The following is a 17,369-nucleotide window of genomic DNA, read 5'->3' as shown; positions in this document are numbered from 1 at the left end:
TGAAACAAAGGAAAGCAGTCAGAGGAGACTGAATGCTAACGATGCAGTCACTAAGCACAGCCAGGACCTTTAGCCCTTCCTCACGTGAAGTGACATCACTCAGTCCTGTCTCTTTGTGACCCCATGGACTATAGCCTGCCAGGCTCCTCCATCCACGGGATTTTGCAGGCAAGAATACTGGAGGGGGTTGCCAATTCCTTCTTCAGGGGAATCTTCCCAATCCAGGGATTGAACCCAGGTCTCCTGCATTGCAGGCAGACTCTTTACAGTCTGAGCCACCGGGGAATCTTTCTCAAGGGTTATAGATAATATTCCAAGCCATATCTTGTAAGCTGTCTTATAGATACTAAAAGCCCAGGTGGAGAAGTTAACTACACAATGACCAGACTGTACCCAGGACTTGAGCTGCCATAATTATGAGAAGTGATTGCAAAGAAATGGGAAAGAAAGATTGAGGGCAAGAGGAGAAGGGGACGACAGAGGATAATATGGCTGGATGGCATCACCAACTCAATGGACATGGGGTTTGGGTGGACTCCAGGAGTTGGTGATGGACAGGGAGGCCTGGCGTGCTGCGGTCCACAGCTGAGTCCACAACTGAGCGACTGAACTGAACTGACACCCAGAACTGAAGATTAAGTGTACCTAAAACAACCAAGATGATGCTACTCAGACCGCTGATGACCAGCTGAAGATGACTGTGAGAGAGGACTGTGCTGTTTCTGCGTGCAACCCCCCTCACCACCACTCTGTCTATAAATGCTTTCCTTCGCTGCTTCTTGGGCGGCGGGAGGAGTCGGCCTTTGCACAGATGTCCGCCAGCCTCCCCACCCCAGCTGCCGGCACCTGAAGTAAAGCAAACTTGCCTTTCCACCAGCCTGGCTTGTTTACTGACTTCTGAGCCATGAGCAGCCCGACCCCCAACACATACATCTCTGTAACCAGAACACAACCCCATCAAGCAGATACGTCATTCTCCACTTTTTACACGTGAAAACAAGGATTCAAGATGTTAAATAACTGGCCCAAGATCACCCTGCTACCAAGTCAGAAACCAGATGAGTTGAGACAGTCTAGCGCTAGAGTCCAAATCCTACCTACTACGCACACACCACACAAAAATTAAATGTCCTTCTCCACTGTTATCATAAAGCAGGATCCTTATAAAGAGGTGCACAGAAGGGAAGAAATTTGTAAAATATGAAACACTACCAAAATGACACCAACGGGTCACCAAAAGCAACGAGTTAATGGGAGTGAGTGGCCCAAACCGCCTCTTTCCAAAAGGGTGAGCAGTAATGCTCACAGACAATAGCGATACTTAGAAAGTGACAGGAGCACCGAAAGGACGAGGCGGCTTTCTGCGTCCCACTGCACAGCACCTGAGAGGCTTCGCCAGCGACCCCTAGTGGAGGAAGACAATCAGACCTTTGGGAGCAGGTACATGTTTACTAACCGACAGAATTACACGGGAAACTTTTCAGGAAACAGGTATTCTGCAGGCAGTCATGGCTCAGATGGTAAAAATCGGCCTGCAGTGCAGGAGACCAGGGCTTGATCCCTGGGTCAGCACTCTTGCCTGGAGAATCCCAGGCACAGAGAAGCCTGGTGGCTACAGTCCATGGGGTGGCAAAGAGCCAGGCATGACTGAGTGACTAACACTGTCACTTTTTTTCACCTGGCTGCAGCCTTTCAAAATCAGAGATGTGAGTGACAACACTGCGCTGGAGCAGTCTCCACGCGCCTCCCCACTCCAGGCCGCCGCAGCTGCTCCCTCCCTGCCAGCTCCCGGCCCTGGAGGGGCTCCCAGCTCTGGCCCTTCTTCTGCTAGGCCTGGCCCATGGAGGCCTCGACAGAATGCCCCAAGGAGGAGACGGCCGCTCCCTCCCACCTGCACTGCTCCGGCACCACCCACGCTGGCCAGCGGCTCCAGCTGGACCCTGGGACGCCACTGCTCCCCTGTGAGGCCGGCTGCTATATTCTGGACACCTCATCGACTCTCCCTGCTTATGTAACACTACCCCGTTAAAAAGCCATTCATCAAATGACCTTCAGTGGAAACCTTTCGAACATGCTCTTCCTACGTGAATATGCAGCCTGCTATATTTCCTGACTCTTCCTTCTCCCTGACTTTCAAAATTCACCCTCTATCACCCAGTACATGGAAGACGTTATTTTATGCTTTAGCAAAATCACATAAAGAAACACACATGGTACTGAGCCTCCATATGCAAACACGCACTCAAGACGAGTAAAGGAAGGAGACTGCTCATCAACAACACTGGAGCAAGAGCTCGCCACACTGGAAAGGGCAAGGGAGCCCCGTCTCACACTGCAAACAAAACCCAGTTCCATCGCAGCAGAGAGCCAACTGACGTCACGACAGCCAAAATGAATCCCCACTGAACAAACGTCGGGGCAATTCCAGCGTTAGAAAGGTAACAACCATAATGGGCTATAGAACCGCACATGCAGTACTTAGATCTAGGAGTTCAAAATGGTTCAAAAACAAAACACCTCTGGAAGATGCTCAGGAACTGACCCATTATTTTGAAAACTGGTAAATAAAAGTAAAGAATCAAGCACTTACTCTATACCTCAAAAGAACCAAGTATTGTTAGAGCTGTCACAACTAACAGGAACAGGAGGAGTGACAGAATGAGACCATCATCACTTGGTCCGCGTAACGGCTGACAACAGGGCAACAAGCAGTCAGCAAGACTCTGTGAAGCTCCTGCTGCAGAAACAAGCGGCCAACGGCAGCACTGCAGAGCCTCGGACTCACGGGATATGGATCTTTTGCACTCCAAACCAAACCGTAAGAGAGAACACAGAACCATATCCACACTGTACGTGTATGTATTTGTAATATTCATGAAAGTGTAAAAGTGTTCGTCACTCAGTCGTGTCTGACTCTTCAACCTTATGGCCTATAACCCACCAGGCTCCTCTGTCAATGGGATTCTCCAGGCAAGAATATTGGAGTGGGCTGCCATGCCCTTCTCCAGGGGATCTTCCTGACCCAGAGACTGAACCCGGGTCTCCTGCATGGCAGGCAGTTTCTTTGCCGTCTGAGCCACCAGGAAACTATATATACGTGAGACAGACAACGAAGTGTGAACATTAATAAGACACTCATATTGAGAGACTTAAGATATAACTCTATTATGGCTAAACTTGTAAGTCGTTTATTTTTTAAAGAGATACAATCTGGCATGATTTCAGATGAAATTATGCCTGTGATTTGAGAAGGATTACAGAGATCATAGATAAAGCTGTGCTACATACCGACACTGCTGAAGCTGAAGGATGGTACATTACCTGCCCTGTACTACTCTATTTTCATATACACTTCGAATTCTAAGTTTAAAAAAAAAAATCAATTTCAGGTAGATTATATATGGAACTATTAAAAACATATACACACTTCAAAACTTCCCTGGGAACATAGAGAACACAGAGTAGGGAAGAATTTCTTACCAACGTAAGGCAGAGAGCAGCTAGATGACTTCATGCACCTCCTGAAGAGGTGCCCTCAGAAAGGCCACAGTGTCACCAAAAAGTGCTCCTGACCAAAAGCACATCCTGAGTCTGGTCCTGAGGAGACACCCCCAAACCCACACTGAGGGCCAGCCCACAGGGAAATGGTGCGCCCTCCTCAAAGAAGTCAGAAGTCACTAAACACAAAGGCTTTAAAGAGCTTTTACAGAAGCCTTTAAAGACAGAATTCTTCCAGATGAAGAAACAAGGAGGAGAAAAAGAAACTCATTTTTGCTAAAAGGGACATTATTTGGACAACTGACAAAAACCTGGGTAACCACTGCAGATTTAGAAGTGGCATGATACCTGCCAATTCCTGTCAAATGGTGCAGGAAAAGAAAAAAGTGGTGGTGGGGGGGTGTGTGTGTGTGACACAAAGCAACTCTAAGTCTGATCGAGGAGGTCTTGCAAGAATTTCTGTGTTACTTTCACATCTTCCTGTAAGTTTGAAAATGATTTCCAAATACACTTTTCCATCTTTACTAGTCATCAGAAATATATAAAACTAAATTACAAGATACCCAGCTTCCCTGGTGGCTCAGTGGTAAAGAACCCACCTAACAGAGGGGAACAGGTTCAGTCCCTGGTCCAGGAAGATCCCACATGCGGCAGAACAGCCAAGGCCAACCACAACTACTGAGCCTGTGCCCTGGGCCCAGGAGCAGCAACCACGAGCCTGGGTGACACAGTTACTGAAGTCCACACACCGAGAGCCCATGCTCGGCAGCAGAAGCCGCCACGACAGGAAACCACACGCCGCAACTGGAGAGCGGTCCTCGCAGCAACGCAGCACGTGGAGGAGCTCTGCTGCTGTTGTTGAGGGCACAGAATTACTCCAAATAGCTCCAAGTGCCCACCAACTCAACACCATCACTGTATAAACACAGACAGCTCCACTGGCAGCTGGAGGGAGCGCCAGCCAGGGGAGGAGCTCCGCAGAATGCCTTCTGCCTGGAACGCCCACCCCTGCCCTTCTTTAGCCCAGTCAGGACAGACCTACTCAGCAAAGAGCGTCGGCAGCTAACAGTGTTCTTAGGAAAGAGCTCTGCTTGGCCTAGAGGCAGAAGGAGATGAGTCAGCAAGGGCCCTGCATGTACCCAGGGGGTCCGCACCTGTCCCAGTCCTCGTCCGCAGCTCTTCTCCTCCAGGACCGCTCCGCACCCGGCTTATCAAACTGGTCAAAGTCATCATCTGTGAGAGAGAGGCCATGAGTCAGTCTTACTCAATTTAAACAGACACATTCAAATATTGAAACAATTTGTTTCTTTTAAGGATTCCCAAAAGGATATTTTAAACTACTAAACTTTCATGTACAGAACAATTACAAATGTTGTTTGTTGTTTTAGTCACTAAGCCAGGTCCATGGACTACAGCCCACCAGGCTCCCCTGTCCATGTGATTTCCCAGGCAATAATACTGGAGTGAGTTGCCATTTCCTTCTCCAGGGGATCTTCCCAACCCAGAAATCAAACCCACGTCTCCTGCGTTGGCAGGCAGATTCTTTGCCACTGAACCAACAGGGAAGCCCATAAATGCTTTGGCCATTCTTAATAATTAAAATATTTTAAACTACACATCTACCTAAAGAAAATTAATTTATTGAACATTCTTAGGCATGAAAGCTCGCTGATAGAACAGTTAGAGGGGTGCAACTGACCCCTGCATTGGTCAAGGGTCAACTGTAATAATAAAGCTAAAAATCAATCCTAGAAAGAAAACTGAAAATTCACAAGTACATGGAAATTAAACAACACACTTCACCAACCAATAAGTCAAAGAAGAAATAAGAACCAGGTAAATAAGAATATACTTTGAGGAAAGTGAACACAAAAATACAACATAACGGAGTTTACGGGATGCAGCAAAGGCAATACATGGAAGGAACTTTATTGCCTACTTTAACAAAGAAGAGCGAGCTCAAATCAACAGCCTTACTTTAGATCCTGAGGAACTAGACAAAAAGAGGAAATTAAACCAAAAGACTGCAAAAGAAAATAAAGATTAGAGCAGAGGCACATGAACCAGACTAGAAAAACAAAACATATATGAAAATTATTTTTTAAAAATTTGCATATAGAACCCAGCAATATATTAAAAGGATACCCTACATCACAACCACATGGATTTATCCCAGGAATGAAGGGTTCATTTAACATTCAAAAATCAGTACTTTTTAAAAATCAATGTAACAGATCATATTACAAAGTAGAAAATTACATTATCATCTCAACCTAAGGAGGATAATCAATTTAAAAGTTAATCAAAACCGAATAGCCACATTCCTAAAAACTCTGAACAAATTAAGTAGAGAAGGGACTCTGCCCAACCTGATCAAAGAGCATCTGTATGGAAAAACTACAGCAACCACCGCAAGCAAAGAGTCAGTGCTTTCCTCTAGAATCAGGAACAAGACTGAGGCTGTGAGTCCTGACACTGCAGTTCAGCACTGTAATCCAAGTTCTACCTAGTGCAACCAGACAAGGAAAAACAAAAGCAACTCAGATCGAAAAGGAAGAAGTAAAGACCACCATTCTTCACAGCAAACATCATCAGCTATGTAGGAAACCACATGGGATCTATGGAAAAAGAGTATGAAGACTAGTAAGTGAACTGAATTAGGTTGCACAATATGAGATCAGTTTTAAAAAGTCAACAATTTTTTTTTTTACATACAAGGAATGTGCAATTGGAAATTAAAAAATAAATCCTTGCAATAACATAAAAATATGAAATACATACTAGGGATAACCATAATAAAAAATTGAGAAAGACCTGTTAATTAAGGACTATGAAACACTGCTGAGAGAAACTAAATACCTAAAGTGCAAAATCACCATAATTCCCCAAAGGAGACAAGAATGATTGCAAATGTGGGTAACCTTGTGCTTGGACAAAAGCACAATAAGCAAAGGAAAAAAAAAAAACACCTGATAAAGCAGAAAACAAAAACATACTTTCTTTCCACTTGGAGTATGGAATGCAAAAACAGATAAAAAAGAACCCTAACGCAAAACCCTAAGAAACAAACTGACCTTGAACTCTGCGCGCCTGTTTTTATTCTTGCATTTTCTGCATCATTCTCTTTCTGTTCTTATTTAGAATGTAAACAAGTCCTTTTAAGTTTCTATTTGTCATACTAAGTAGAACCAAGAAAACACAATGTGTCCACACTAGTCCAAAGTTTTAAAGGAGGAAAGCAGAACCCTGGATTCCAAGGGGAAGAGTGATCCGTGTCTTGAAATCTAGAAACCCCAAGGCCAAACGTTACACTAGACATACATGCTATTAAGGGAATCAGTGTTCCCTATCAGCAAGACTAAAACCAGTTATTGGAATTTTTACAATTTTCAATTACACAGCAATTAGGTCTCTATGATGAACACAAGTCCTCTACTTAGCATTCTTATTACTTCCTAATCTTTTCCAGGAACCTGGAATTTAAGATTAGAAACTTTATACAATACTAGTCTGGAACAGGGTTCTACCAACTGTCTAATCCAAGAATCAGCAAACTACAGCTCCCCTGATAGGTAGGTTCTGCCACCTGTTTTAGTCCAAATTTAGCTACTGCCCGATTTATGTAAATAAGCTTTTACTGGAACACTATATGCTAATTCAATTACACACAGTCTACAGCTCTCAAGCTACAAGCGCAGAGCAGAGAACTGCAACAGAAGCCCTATGACCTGCAAAATCTAAAATATTTACCATTTGGCCCTTTACAAAGTGTTCCTATCTTTGCTCTAGTCCAAAGGTTCTCAACCTTCCTTCTTTTGCCTTGACACCATTCTCATGTACCTCATATTCTGAATCACTGACTCAAAATTCCGTATTTTATAGGTGAGGAAATACCCTTTATTTAAACAGTATTTATTTAAACTTTATAGTAACAAGAAAAAAGAATCAAACTAACTTTCAAAGGAAGCGTATTTGTCCTACAAAATAACTCAAATTCTGAGTAACCACCAGGGAAATTTTCAGAAAGAGCCCATACATCATGTTGCTTGAAAAATAATTTGTAGTCTTGTTTTAAAACTCTCTTATTTGCATGGGACCCTGGACAGGTTTCCCTAAAATAAACTCTGTACTTTGCTTCTGAGGTGTGGTACACACTGACCATTTGTTTGCCTGTCTTACAACTCAATGTCTCTTCCTGTGTGTGGGAATCAATCAGAGTGAGTCCTGAAAGAAGACAGCTGCCTTCTGATATGCAAGCCATAAAAGCTAGACTCTCGGGTCCTCTGTTAGCCTAAGGAACCTGGGAAAGGAAAATGGTCTGAGCTCAGCCAACTGAACATTCCCATCATGACTTAGAATCTAGAGGAAACAACGCCCCATTTCTTTTCCCAAAAATCTAGACCCTCTTTCTAAAAGTGAGACCTTCTAAAATGCTGATGGTTAGTTGCTAACTTCGTGGAGTGTAAGAAAGAAATGTCACAGAAAGGAAGAAAGTCCTTCCAGCAGCTGCTGCTCTTCCTTCCACGGAGAGAACCACAGCTATGCTGAGACCGTGGTCCCCATCCCTCTACACAACAGGGCAGGCAATGCAAGAAACACACTTCCCAGAGCCTCCTTCCCTGTTCACTTCTGAGTGAGAGAGCGCGAGGCAAGGCAGTCACAGTAGTCTGAGTCACAATTATCTCAGTTACTCTCATGAGACAGGCACAGGACAGACAGACACACACCCCCTCACAGATACGAGGTTCGCAGAGGCCAGAACAGGCTCCTGAAAACCATGCGTGGCTCTGGGCTGGAGGGGCTGTGACAGTCAGAGGGGCTCTTGAGACTCAACACCTTCAGAAGGCAGCACCCAGTGCTGCAGACTGAGGCTGGCCACTGGCACTCCCACAGGAGTCTTCAGTTCCAGCAGCCTCCAGACGGACTCTGAACCGTCAGGCTCTGGTCCTCAGACTAAGCACTCCTGACCACCAAGGGGTGATGCTGCTGCTCAGCCACCCACTCACGCCAGACTCTGCGACCCCATGGACTCCCCTGCCAGAAGTCCATGAGCACCCCAGGCTCCCCTGTCCCTCACTACCTCCAAGAGTTTGCTCTAACTCACAGCCACTGAGCCGGTGATGCTATCCAAGGGCTGTAGAAGCCTCTAACTCTTGTATCAAAATCCTTCATACTTGGAGTGCGAAGGATGGCTTCTTTCCTAACTGAAGTAAGACTAATAAAACTTCAAATAAGTCTAGCACTCCTGAAGCACTGAAGAGAAGCTTCAATGTACTTCAACAAGCTAGCTACATTCATTTTCTCATTTAATCCATCCCCATTCTCCTTTTACAGATGTGAAAACTAAGACTAACCAAAAATTAGGAAACAGCAAAATCAGATTTAAACTCAGGTCTACCAAACACTATGTATAATGCTCTTGAGTTTATTTAGGAAGCAACTATAGTAACAATGGGGCTTCCCTAATAGCTCAGTTGGTAAAGAATCCGCCTGTAATGCAGGAGACCCCGGTTCAATTCCTGGGTTGGGAAGATTCTCTGGAGAAGGGATAGGTTACCCACTCCAGTATTCTTGGGGTTCCCTTGTGGCTGAGCTGGTAAAGAATCCGCCTGCAATGTGGGAGACCTGGGTTCTATCCCTGGGTTGGGAAGATCCCCTGGGGAAGGGAAAGGCTACCCACTCCAGTACTCTGGCCTGGAGAATTCCATGGACTGTATAGTCCTACAGTCCATGGAGTCATAAAGAGTCAGACACGATTAAGCAACTTTCACTTCACATAGTAACAAACCCTCTGATACATAAAAATATTAAAGGGTAGCTAGCCATAACTTCCTCAGTCTTTAGGTAGAAAGATCACTAATCCATGGAACCTACAAAATCATGAAGGCAGAATCAACTATTAACCTATTAACCTACAGGCTTGAATCCTGTGGCCTATAAGGATCATGCTATCTTTGAATTATGTTGTCTTTTTTTTGGATCAACTTGATTCTCAACATTTTTAAAATGTAACTATATGTAACTACCAGAGTTACAGCTTCTCTCAAAAAACAAAAGAATCTTATCAAAAGATCTGGAAAGTAGACCCACACTTTGGTGCAGCTACATCAGTGAAGATGCTCAGCACCCGGCCAAATAGCAACAACATTCCTGCATCCGTAAGAAAAGGGACTGAGGAGGCAGTGGCAGCCAGAGCCTGCGGAGAAGCCCCGCCAGCAGCCACAAGCCTGCCCGGGCCCAGACAGCCCTGACGCCTGATGCTCCACAGCCTGAGCTGCCCAGCTCTTTCTGAGTCTGTAAACTGCCAAAGTACCTACCTATCCTTCCAAAAGAGTCTCAATGAACTGCTTCATCATGCTCATGCTTTGTATATAAAGAAAGCATCAAAATTCAATAATAAGAATTTCAGAAAGTTAGAACAGAGAGAAACAGAGTAAAACAGTACCACAAGATAATTTCCCAGAACCGAAGGACACACATTTCCAGACCAAAGTATCCACCAAATGCAGTACAAGAAACGTAAGACGACCTACGCTAATGAGTCCTGTAGCAACGAGGAGGAACTGTTAAAACCTTCCAGGAAGAGAAAAAAAAGGTCACACAAATGATAGAGAATCAGAATGTCTTCAGACTTCTCAAGAGCAGACCTAGAAGCCGGAAAACAACACAGCAGTACCACCAAAACTCTGAAAAGGAATCTAAGTCAAAGCTAGACTTGAAGACGCGACCATATCAATCAAGTTTGAAAATAAAATAAGAATTCATGCAGACATGCGTGGGTTTTCAAAAAATTTACCTTCAACACACCCACTCTTAGGAAGCTGAAACCTTTAACTCTATAATTTGTTATATTGAAAATATAAACATAAAGAATAATTTTTCCAGAAAAAATTATCAAAATTGACCCATGGATTTAAAAAAAGTTAAACAGACCAATAATAAAAAGAAGAAACCGAAAATTAACCAGGCAACAGACCCAAATGGCTTTGCAGACAAGAGTTCTTTCAACATTTAGCAAAGAGATTTTTACAATATCCAGAAAATTTCACAACTCAGGTAGTTAGAATCTCACAAAAACACAGAAGAGCACAAACACAGGGAAAGTATAAGCCAATCTCTCCTATGATCAGACAGTCCTGAAGTGAAAAGCTGCCAAACACCAAAAAGAACAAGACCTGAAGAACCAGAAGACTGGGAACCCAAGAACATGTGGCTGATTCAGCACTGGAAATCTACCGATGCATTACAATAAGGTATTAAAGAAGGGGCCTCACGGGCCTTCCCTGTGGTCCAGTGGCTAAGACAACCCGCTCCCAATGCACGATTAGATCCTCAGTCAGGAAACTAGATCCCACACGTCACTGCTTGGTTGCTGAATCGTTTCCAACTCTCTCTCCTGTAATCCCACAGGTTATAGCCTGCCAGGCTCCTCTGTCCATGGATTTTCCAGGCAAGAATACTGGAGTGGGCTGCCATTTCCTTCTTCAAGGGGATCTTCCCAAGCCAGGGATTGAACTTGCATCTACTGCTTGGCAGGCGGATGGACTCTTTACCACTGGCCACCTGGGACACTAGATCCCACATGCTGCAACTAAAATTCTACATGCCATGATGAATATCAAAAACCCCATGTGCCACAACTAAAGCCTGGCACAGCCAGATAACTAAACAGAAACAAAAAGAAGGGACCTCATGATCACGACACAGAAAAAGCATTTGATAAAATCAAAACCCTAGTTCCAAATACAAACATCTTTAGCTAAACAAACAATAACTGTCAGAAACCTACAGCAAACACCATACGCACTGGTAAAACATTAAACAAACACTCGTTAAACTCCTAACAAGATGGCAAGATAAAGATGCCTGTCATCAGCCCACTACCAAACATTATATAGAAAGGCTTGACAATGAAAACTTCTAGAACAAAAAGTACAAGAAATGAGACATAAATACTGAAATAGAGGAGACTGCAGATACAACAGTCTGAAAATCTAAAGCATCAAATATTAAAACAAAATTCCAATAAGCCAGTTATATATAATGACTAAAAGAAGAAAACAGTTCTTCTATAGCAAATCAGCAAAAAATTCCAGAATACTGTATGAGAAAAAAATTATACCATCCACAGCAACAGGTACAAGGTATCTAGGAATAACACTAACAAAAAATACGGAAGAACTACATAGAGAAAATCTTACGGAGGTAAGTTCCATTTGTTGTTCAGTTGTTAAGTCTTGTTTGACTCTTTGCGATCCCATGGACTGCAGCACACCAGGTTCCCTGTTCTCTGCCATCTCCCAGAGTCTATGGACACTCATGTCCATTGGATCCATGATGCCATCCAGCCATCTCATCCTCTGCCACCCTCTTCTCCTCCTGCCCTCAATCTCTCCCAGCATCAGGGTCTTTTCCAATGAGTCAGCTCTTCGCATCAGGTGGCCAAAGTATTGGAGCTTTAGCATCAGTCCTTCCAATGAATATTCAGGGTTGATTTCCTTTAGGTTTGACTGGTTGGATCTCCTTGCTGTTCAAGGGACTCTCAAGAGTCTTCTCCAACACCACAGTTCAAGAGCATCAATTCTTTGGCACTCAGCTTTCTTTATGGTCCAACTCTCACATCCGTACATGACTTCTGAAAAAACCATAGCTTTGACTAGACGGATGGCAGAGATCCCTTCTCCTCTGGAAGTTACCTTAGTAAAACTGTTTTCGTATCTGCAATCTCTTCTATTCCAATATTTATATATCCCAACCTCTTAGATCAGTGCTTAGCATGGAGGAAATACTCAAAAATGTGGTAGATGACTGATGGACCAAAAAGAGCTTGACAGTGAGACATTCTTATTGCTGGATGAAAAAATACATACTGTAAAAATATCCATCGTCCCCAAGGTGCATTGTGTGTGTGCTAATCGTGTCTGATTCTTGGCAACCCCATGTACTGCAGCCCACCAGGCTCCTCTATCCATGGAATTCTCTAGGCAAGAATACTGCAGGGGGGGTGTCATTTACGCCTCCAGAGGATCTTCCTGATCCAGGGATCAAACTCACATCTTTTGCATTTCCTGCATTGGCAAGTGGATTCTTTAACACCCTGGAAACCCAAATTGCATTAATAAACTTAATGCAACCTCAAAGAATTTCAGCAGAATTCTTTATAGAATGTGACAATTCTGAAGTTTATTTTTTTTTAATGCAGAGCTAATCAAGAAATTTCTGAAAAAATCTATAATATAGACAAACACACCCTATGAAACAGTAATTTTCTAAAATTATGAGAATTTAAATACATCACAAAATGGAAAAGAAAGAATTCAATAAAGAAAGCTATGACAAACCTAGCGTATTAAAAAGCAGAGACATCACTTCGCTGACAAAGGTCCATCTAGTCAGAACTATGGTTGCCCCAGTAGTCATGTGCAGATGTGAGAGATGGACCACAAAGAAGGATAACCAACCAAAGAACTGATGCTTTTGAACCATGGTGCTAGAGGTGAGTCTTGAGACTCCTTTGGACTGCAAGAGTATCAAACCAGTCAATCCTAAAGAAAACCAACCGTGAATATTCACTGAAGGACTGATACTGACGCTATAATACTTTTGCTCTCTGACGTGAACAGCCAACTCACTGGAAAAGACCTTGATGCTGGGAAAGACTGAAGGCAGAAGGAGAAGGGGGCGCCAGAGGATGAGATGGTTGGATGGCATCAAAGACTCAATGGACATCAATTTACGCAAACTCCAGGAGATAGTGAAGGTCAGGGGAACCTGATGTGCTGCAGTCCATGGGATCACAAAGAGTGGGACACAGCTTGGTTACTGAACAACAAAAGAAAGAATGAGAATTTAAATGTATCATAAAATAGAAAAGAAATAATTCAATAAATTGTATTAAAACTGTTAGAAGCCCTAAATTCACACCACATCCAAAATAAAATTCCATATGGAATAAAAGCTAAACATAAAAAAGCACAGACATAAAATGTTAAAAGCACAGGGGAACTCTTGGCATGGGGACAACGTTAGGAAAAAAATTTTACGAAAATAAGTGACAAGAAAAAAAATCTGAACAAGCAGATACATATACAAATGAATCACTCTGCTATAAACCAGAAACTAACACAACTTTGTAAATCAACTAGATGTCCATATAAAAAAAATTTTGGCGGGAGGAGGGCACAGGGGATCACCATTCCCTGGTGACCTAGTAGTTATGATTCTAGCCTTTCACTACTCTGACCTCAGGTTACCCCATTCAGGTAACTGAGATCTCACAATCCATGAGGAGAAGCCAAAAAAAAAAAAATTACGTGACATTTTTCACAAGGTGAAATTTTAAAGCTTCCATAATCAAAAGCTTAAAAAAAAAAAAAGGAACTGGCAACCCACTCCAGTATTCTTGGTGGGAAAATCCCACGGGCAGAGGAACCTGGTAGGCTACAGTCCATGAGGTCGCAGAGAGTTGGACACAACTGAGGGACTTCACTTCCACTTTTCATAGGGCAAGCACAATTTAAAAAAAGTCTATAATCATAACATAATACACAAAGAATTTTTTAAAATAAGTCAACCACTCAGTAAAAAACAAATTATATAAACAACTCACAGAAAAATAAATATAATACATGAAAAGATAATTAATTTCAACAGATCTGGGAAATACAAATTACAACACTGAGGCTGTTTTTCCTGCCTTATATCAAAGATTCTCAAAGCATGGGACAACTGTCCTTTCATACAGTACTGCTGGAAGGATAAAGTGGTACCAATTTTTTTGAGGATAACTTGAAAATAGCCACCAAAATTTAAAATATATGCAGCTTACACCACCATATTTCCACTTCGAGAGTTATCAATCCTCCATAAATATTTGCTTCAGCACATCACGATTGTGTCTGCAGATGTTTAGTGCAGAATCTTCAACAGTAGTGAAAAAGGACATATAACTGAAATGTCCATCAATATAATATGGTTAATCAATAAATGGTAGAACCACACAACTCTCACCTACTAACACAGGAGAGATTGCCAAGACCTAACTATTAAGTGAACAAAGCAAACTGGGTAACACCACATGACTCCATTCATACCATAAAAGGCCACACAGCTGTTAACTCTGCAACTTACAAATGCACAGAAAGGGGTAGCTGCCAAGTATTTATTGAACATATACTACATGCCAGGAACCTGGAATACACAGCAGGTAAAACAGGCAGCATTACTGTCCTCAAGGGGCTTACAGGCTACTAGGGAAGAGAGATTAAAAAAAGCAGTAAACAGGTAACCAAATACAATCACAAACTCCAACAAATGTTCCAGAAACAAGGTTGCCACAAGATAAAGAAACAAGGTTGCCACAGAATAAAGATATCTGAGGGCGGCACATAAGCAAGAGATGGACATACTTCAGACACAAAGAAGAATGCTCAAGGAAGGCCTCCAGGGAGCCTGAGACCTAGGGGATGAGGAGCTGGCTGACAGGAGTTGGCTGAGGCTGGGGGCTGAGCCATGCACAACTCACAAACCTTGGTAAGCAGCCTGGCTTTAACAATGGGAGAACAGATGTGCACGACAAAATGGAAGGAAAAACTTCAAATCATCAAGTATAAAGCCTAATCCTCTAAAATGGCAATTCGCAAAAACTTTCTGGATTCAAACTTATTAGAGGACATCAACCAGCTTTTGTTTATATCAACTGCATTCAGTGGTGTTTGCCATTTTCATAACATGAGAAATTTGAAAAAATATGCAAGCACACATCACATTAGCCATCAGCACGATAACGTCTTCACGTGTGACACATACAGCCTCTGGGAAACTGCACTACAGTCAAGAGTGAGACATGCCAAGCTACATTAGTGTTATTAATGAAAATAGTTTTGACCCGGGAGTATGCAGACTACCTACCTTTTGAAAATGATACAAAACTCCAGCAAGTAACCAATAAGGAAAATAAAGCAAATATTTTCAAACTCTAACTAGAAAGCCTCGGGGTGGCGGGGGGGACCACGTGACAGAAAAAAGGCAAGCACCGAATCATATTGCCCGAAGTCGCATTTCAGCGCCCGTCTCTTAGGTTTTTCTATTTTGCCACAGGAACGCTTTGATACTCTGGCCAAAATTCCTAGACAGGATCGCTACAATGTAGTCTTAAATCAGCATTATCACTAAAGAGTATACAGCAGAACGGCCTAACGTGTCAATAACGAGAACTCCGCCCGAATGCGGGTGGTGTTCACCCTTTTCCACCTTAAGGGTCCCCTTTATCAGAGTTTCCGAACAATCAGAAAACTCACTTCCAAGTGTTTTACTCAAAAACAAAAACAAAAAAAAAACCTCAGTCAACAAAAATGTGATTTCAACCAGAAAGTGATTCTACCTGAAAAAAAAACCAGGTAAGGTGTGAGTGAGGTGCTCTGTCAAACTTATCTATGTTTAGAAGACAAGACAAAAAACGGCCCGAAGGAAACGCATCAGTATCTGAACCGTTTCTGCCCCGGTTCCACCCTCTGCAAGACGCTGACAACCAAGCGCTAATGGGTCCGGATTCAGACGACTGAGGAGTTCAGGTAAACTAGAGCAGTCGCGGGAGGTTCTTTTTTCAGACTCCTTACTCTCTGAAATGCCCCCCAAACACCTTCCCTCAGGTACGTGCGCCGCAGCCAGGTCCAGTGAGGGGCTGGAAACCACGCCGAGCCCGCCCGGACGACCCCAGCGGGGCCGCGACCCTCCCCGGGAGCGCCCGGCGGCGGGCGCTGTCCCCCCGCGCAGGCCGCCCGCCGCCTCAGGTGGGCCCGACGCCTCAGCGCCGCGAGGACAAGGACACAAGAGACCCCGACCCCTCGAGCCTCCCGCGGGCACTACGACGGCCGGGAGCGGCCCGCCGCCGCCGCCGCCGCCTCCCGCGCGCGGCCGTTCATTTACCTCCGGCGCCCGCTCCTCCGCCCGCTCCCAGGGCGGCCGCCATGGCGCTCGCTGGGCCCGGCCTTCAGCCTCGCCCCACCAAGCCAGCTGGGGGGGGCCGCCGGGCCAGCCGGGGCCCGGGGACGCGCGGCGGGGGGCGGGGACGACTGCGGACGGGGGCGGCCGGCCGGGCCTGGGTGCGGGAGGCGGCGCGGCCGCCGGGTGGGGGCCCTCCGGCCTGCTCCTCCGCAGGAAGAAAACAACAAACTATCGCAACATGGCGGACGGCTCGGCCTGCCGCCGCGGTGCACGCCGGGATGATGGCGGCCGGGAGGCGCCGGCGCAGGACTTTCCCGCCGGCCGCAGCGGCTCCTGGCCGCCCCCGGGGAAACGAAGGCCGAACGCGGAAGGCAAACTCGCAAGCGGCCGCCTCGCCGGGCTTCCAGACAGCCCAGTGTTGAACCCGGGGGCTGGGGCGGTTGCCGGCCGTAGGGCGGCCCCGAGCTCTGTCGTGAGGCGTTTTGCAGCAGTTGGCGCCGAGCTTTACGCCCGGCGGAAGTCCCGTTGGAAGTGGGAGAGGCCCCGCGCCCCGCTACGGGGCGGCAGCAGGGCTTCTGTGTTTGGACCCTGAGGCGCGGGCTGGGGGCGGAGTCACGGCGTTAGGGGCCGACGCGGGGGGCGAGGGCCCCTGGGGCGGGCGGGACGGCGCCCGGCTGGCGCTCTGCGGACTGCGGGGCGGCGGCAAGTTCGCTGAGCGGTGGGCCCTGGGACTGTTAGACGGCGCTGAACGCGTGCGCGAGAGTTTGCACTGGAGGAGCGGGAAGGGTTCAGAGCGAGGTGCTAACGAGTGACAGAAAGGGGACTAGGGTGCGGAGGAGGCTGAGGGCTACTGGGGAGAAGGCGTCTGAAGACGACTTCTCACTCGGCGGGTGGGTGGGGTGAATGTAACTAGGCCTTTAAGTACA

At 45.2% G+C, this 17,369-nt stretch overlaps 1 protein-coding gene across 1 annotated transcript in view; it reads right to left on the bottom strand.

Moving 5' to 3' along the window:
• Nucleotides 1-12,128, bottom strand: part of RBM33 (RNA binding motif protein 33) — a 104,729-nt gene extending 92,601 nt beyond the window's left edge. Inside the window, exons 1-2 of the mRNA XM_068972470.1 lie at nucleotides 12,119-12,128; nucleotides 4,653-4,731 (exon numbers count right to left, since the gene is read on the bottom strand). Coding sequence (XP_068828571.1) covers nucleotides 4,653-4,731; nucleotides 12,119-12,128 — 89 coding nt within the window. The remainder of the gene's footprint in view (nucleotides 1-4,652; nucleotides 4,732-12,118) is intronic.
• Between the last annotated feature and the right edge of the window lie 5,241 nt (nucleotides 12,129-17,369).

This window comes from Capricornis sumatraensis, chromosome 5 (genome assembly GCF_032405125.1).
Source record: "Capricornis sumatraensis isolate serow.1 chromosome 5, serow.2, whole genome shotgun sequence".
NCBI lineage: Eukaryota > Metazoa > Chordata > Mammalia > Artiodactyla > Bovidae > Capricornis > Capricornis sumatraensis.
Note: the sequence above shows the minus strand (reverse complement) of the source record. Positions and strands in the feature narration are given on the sequence as shown.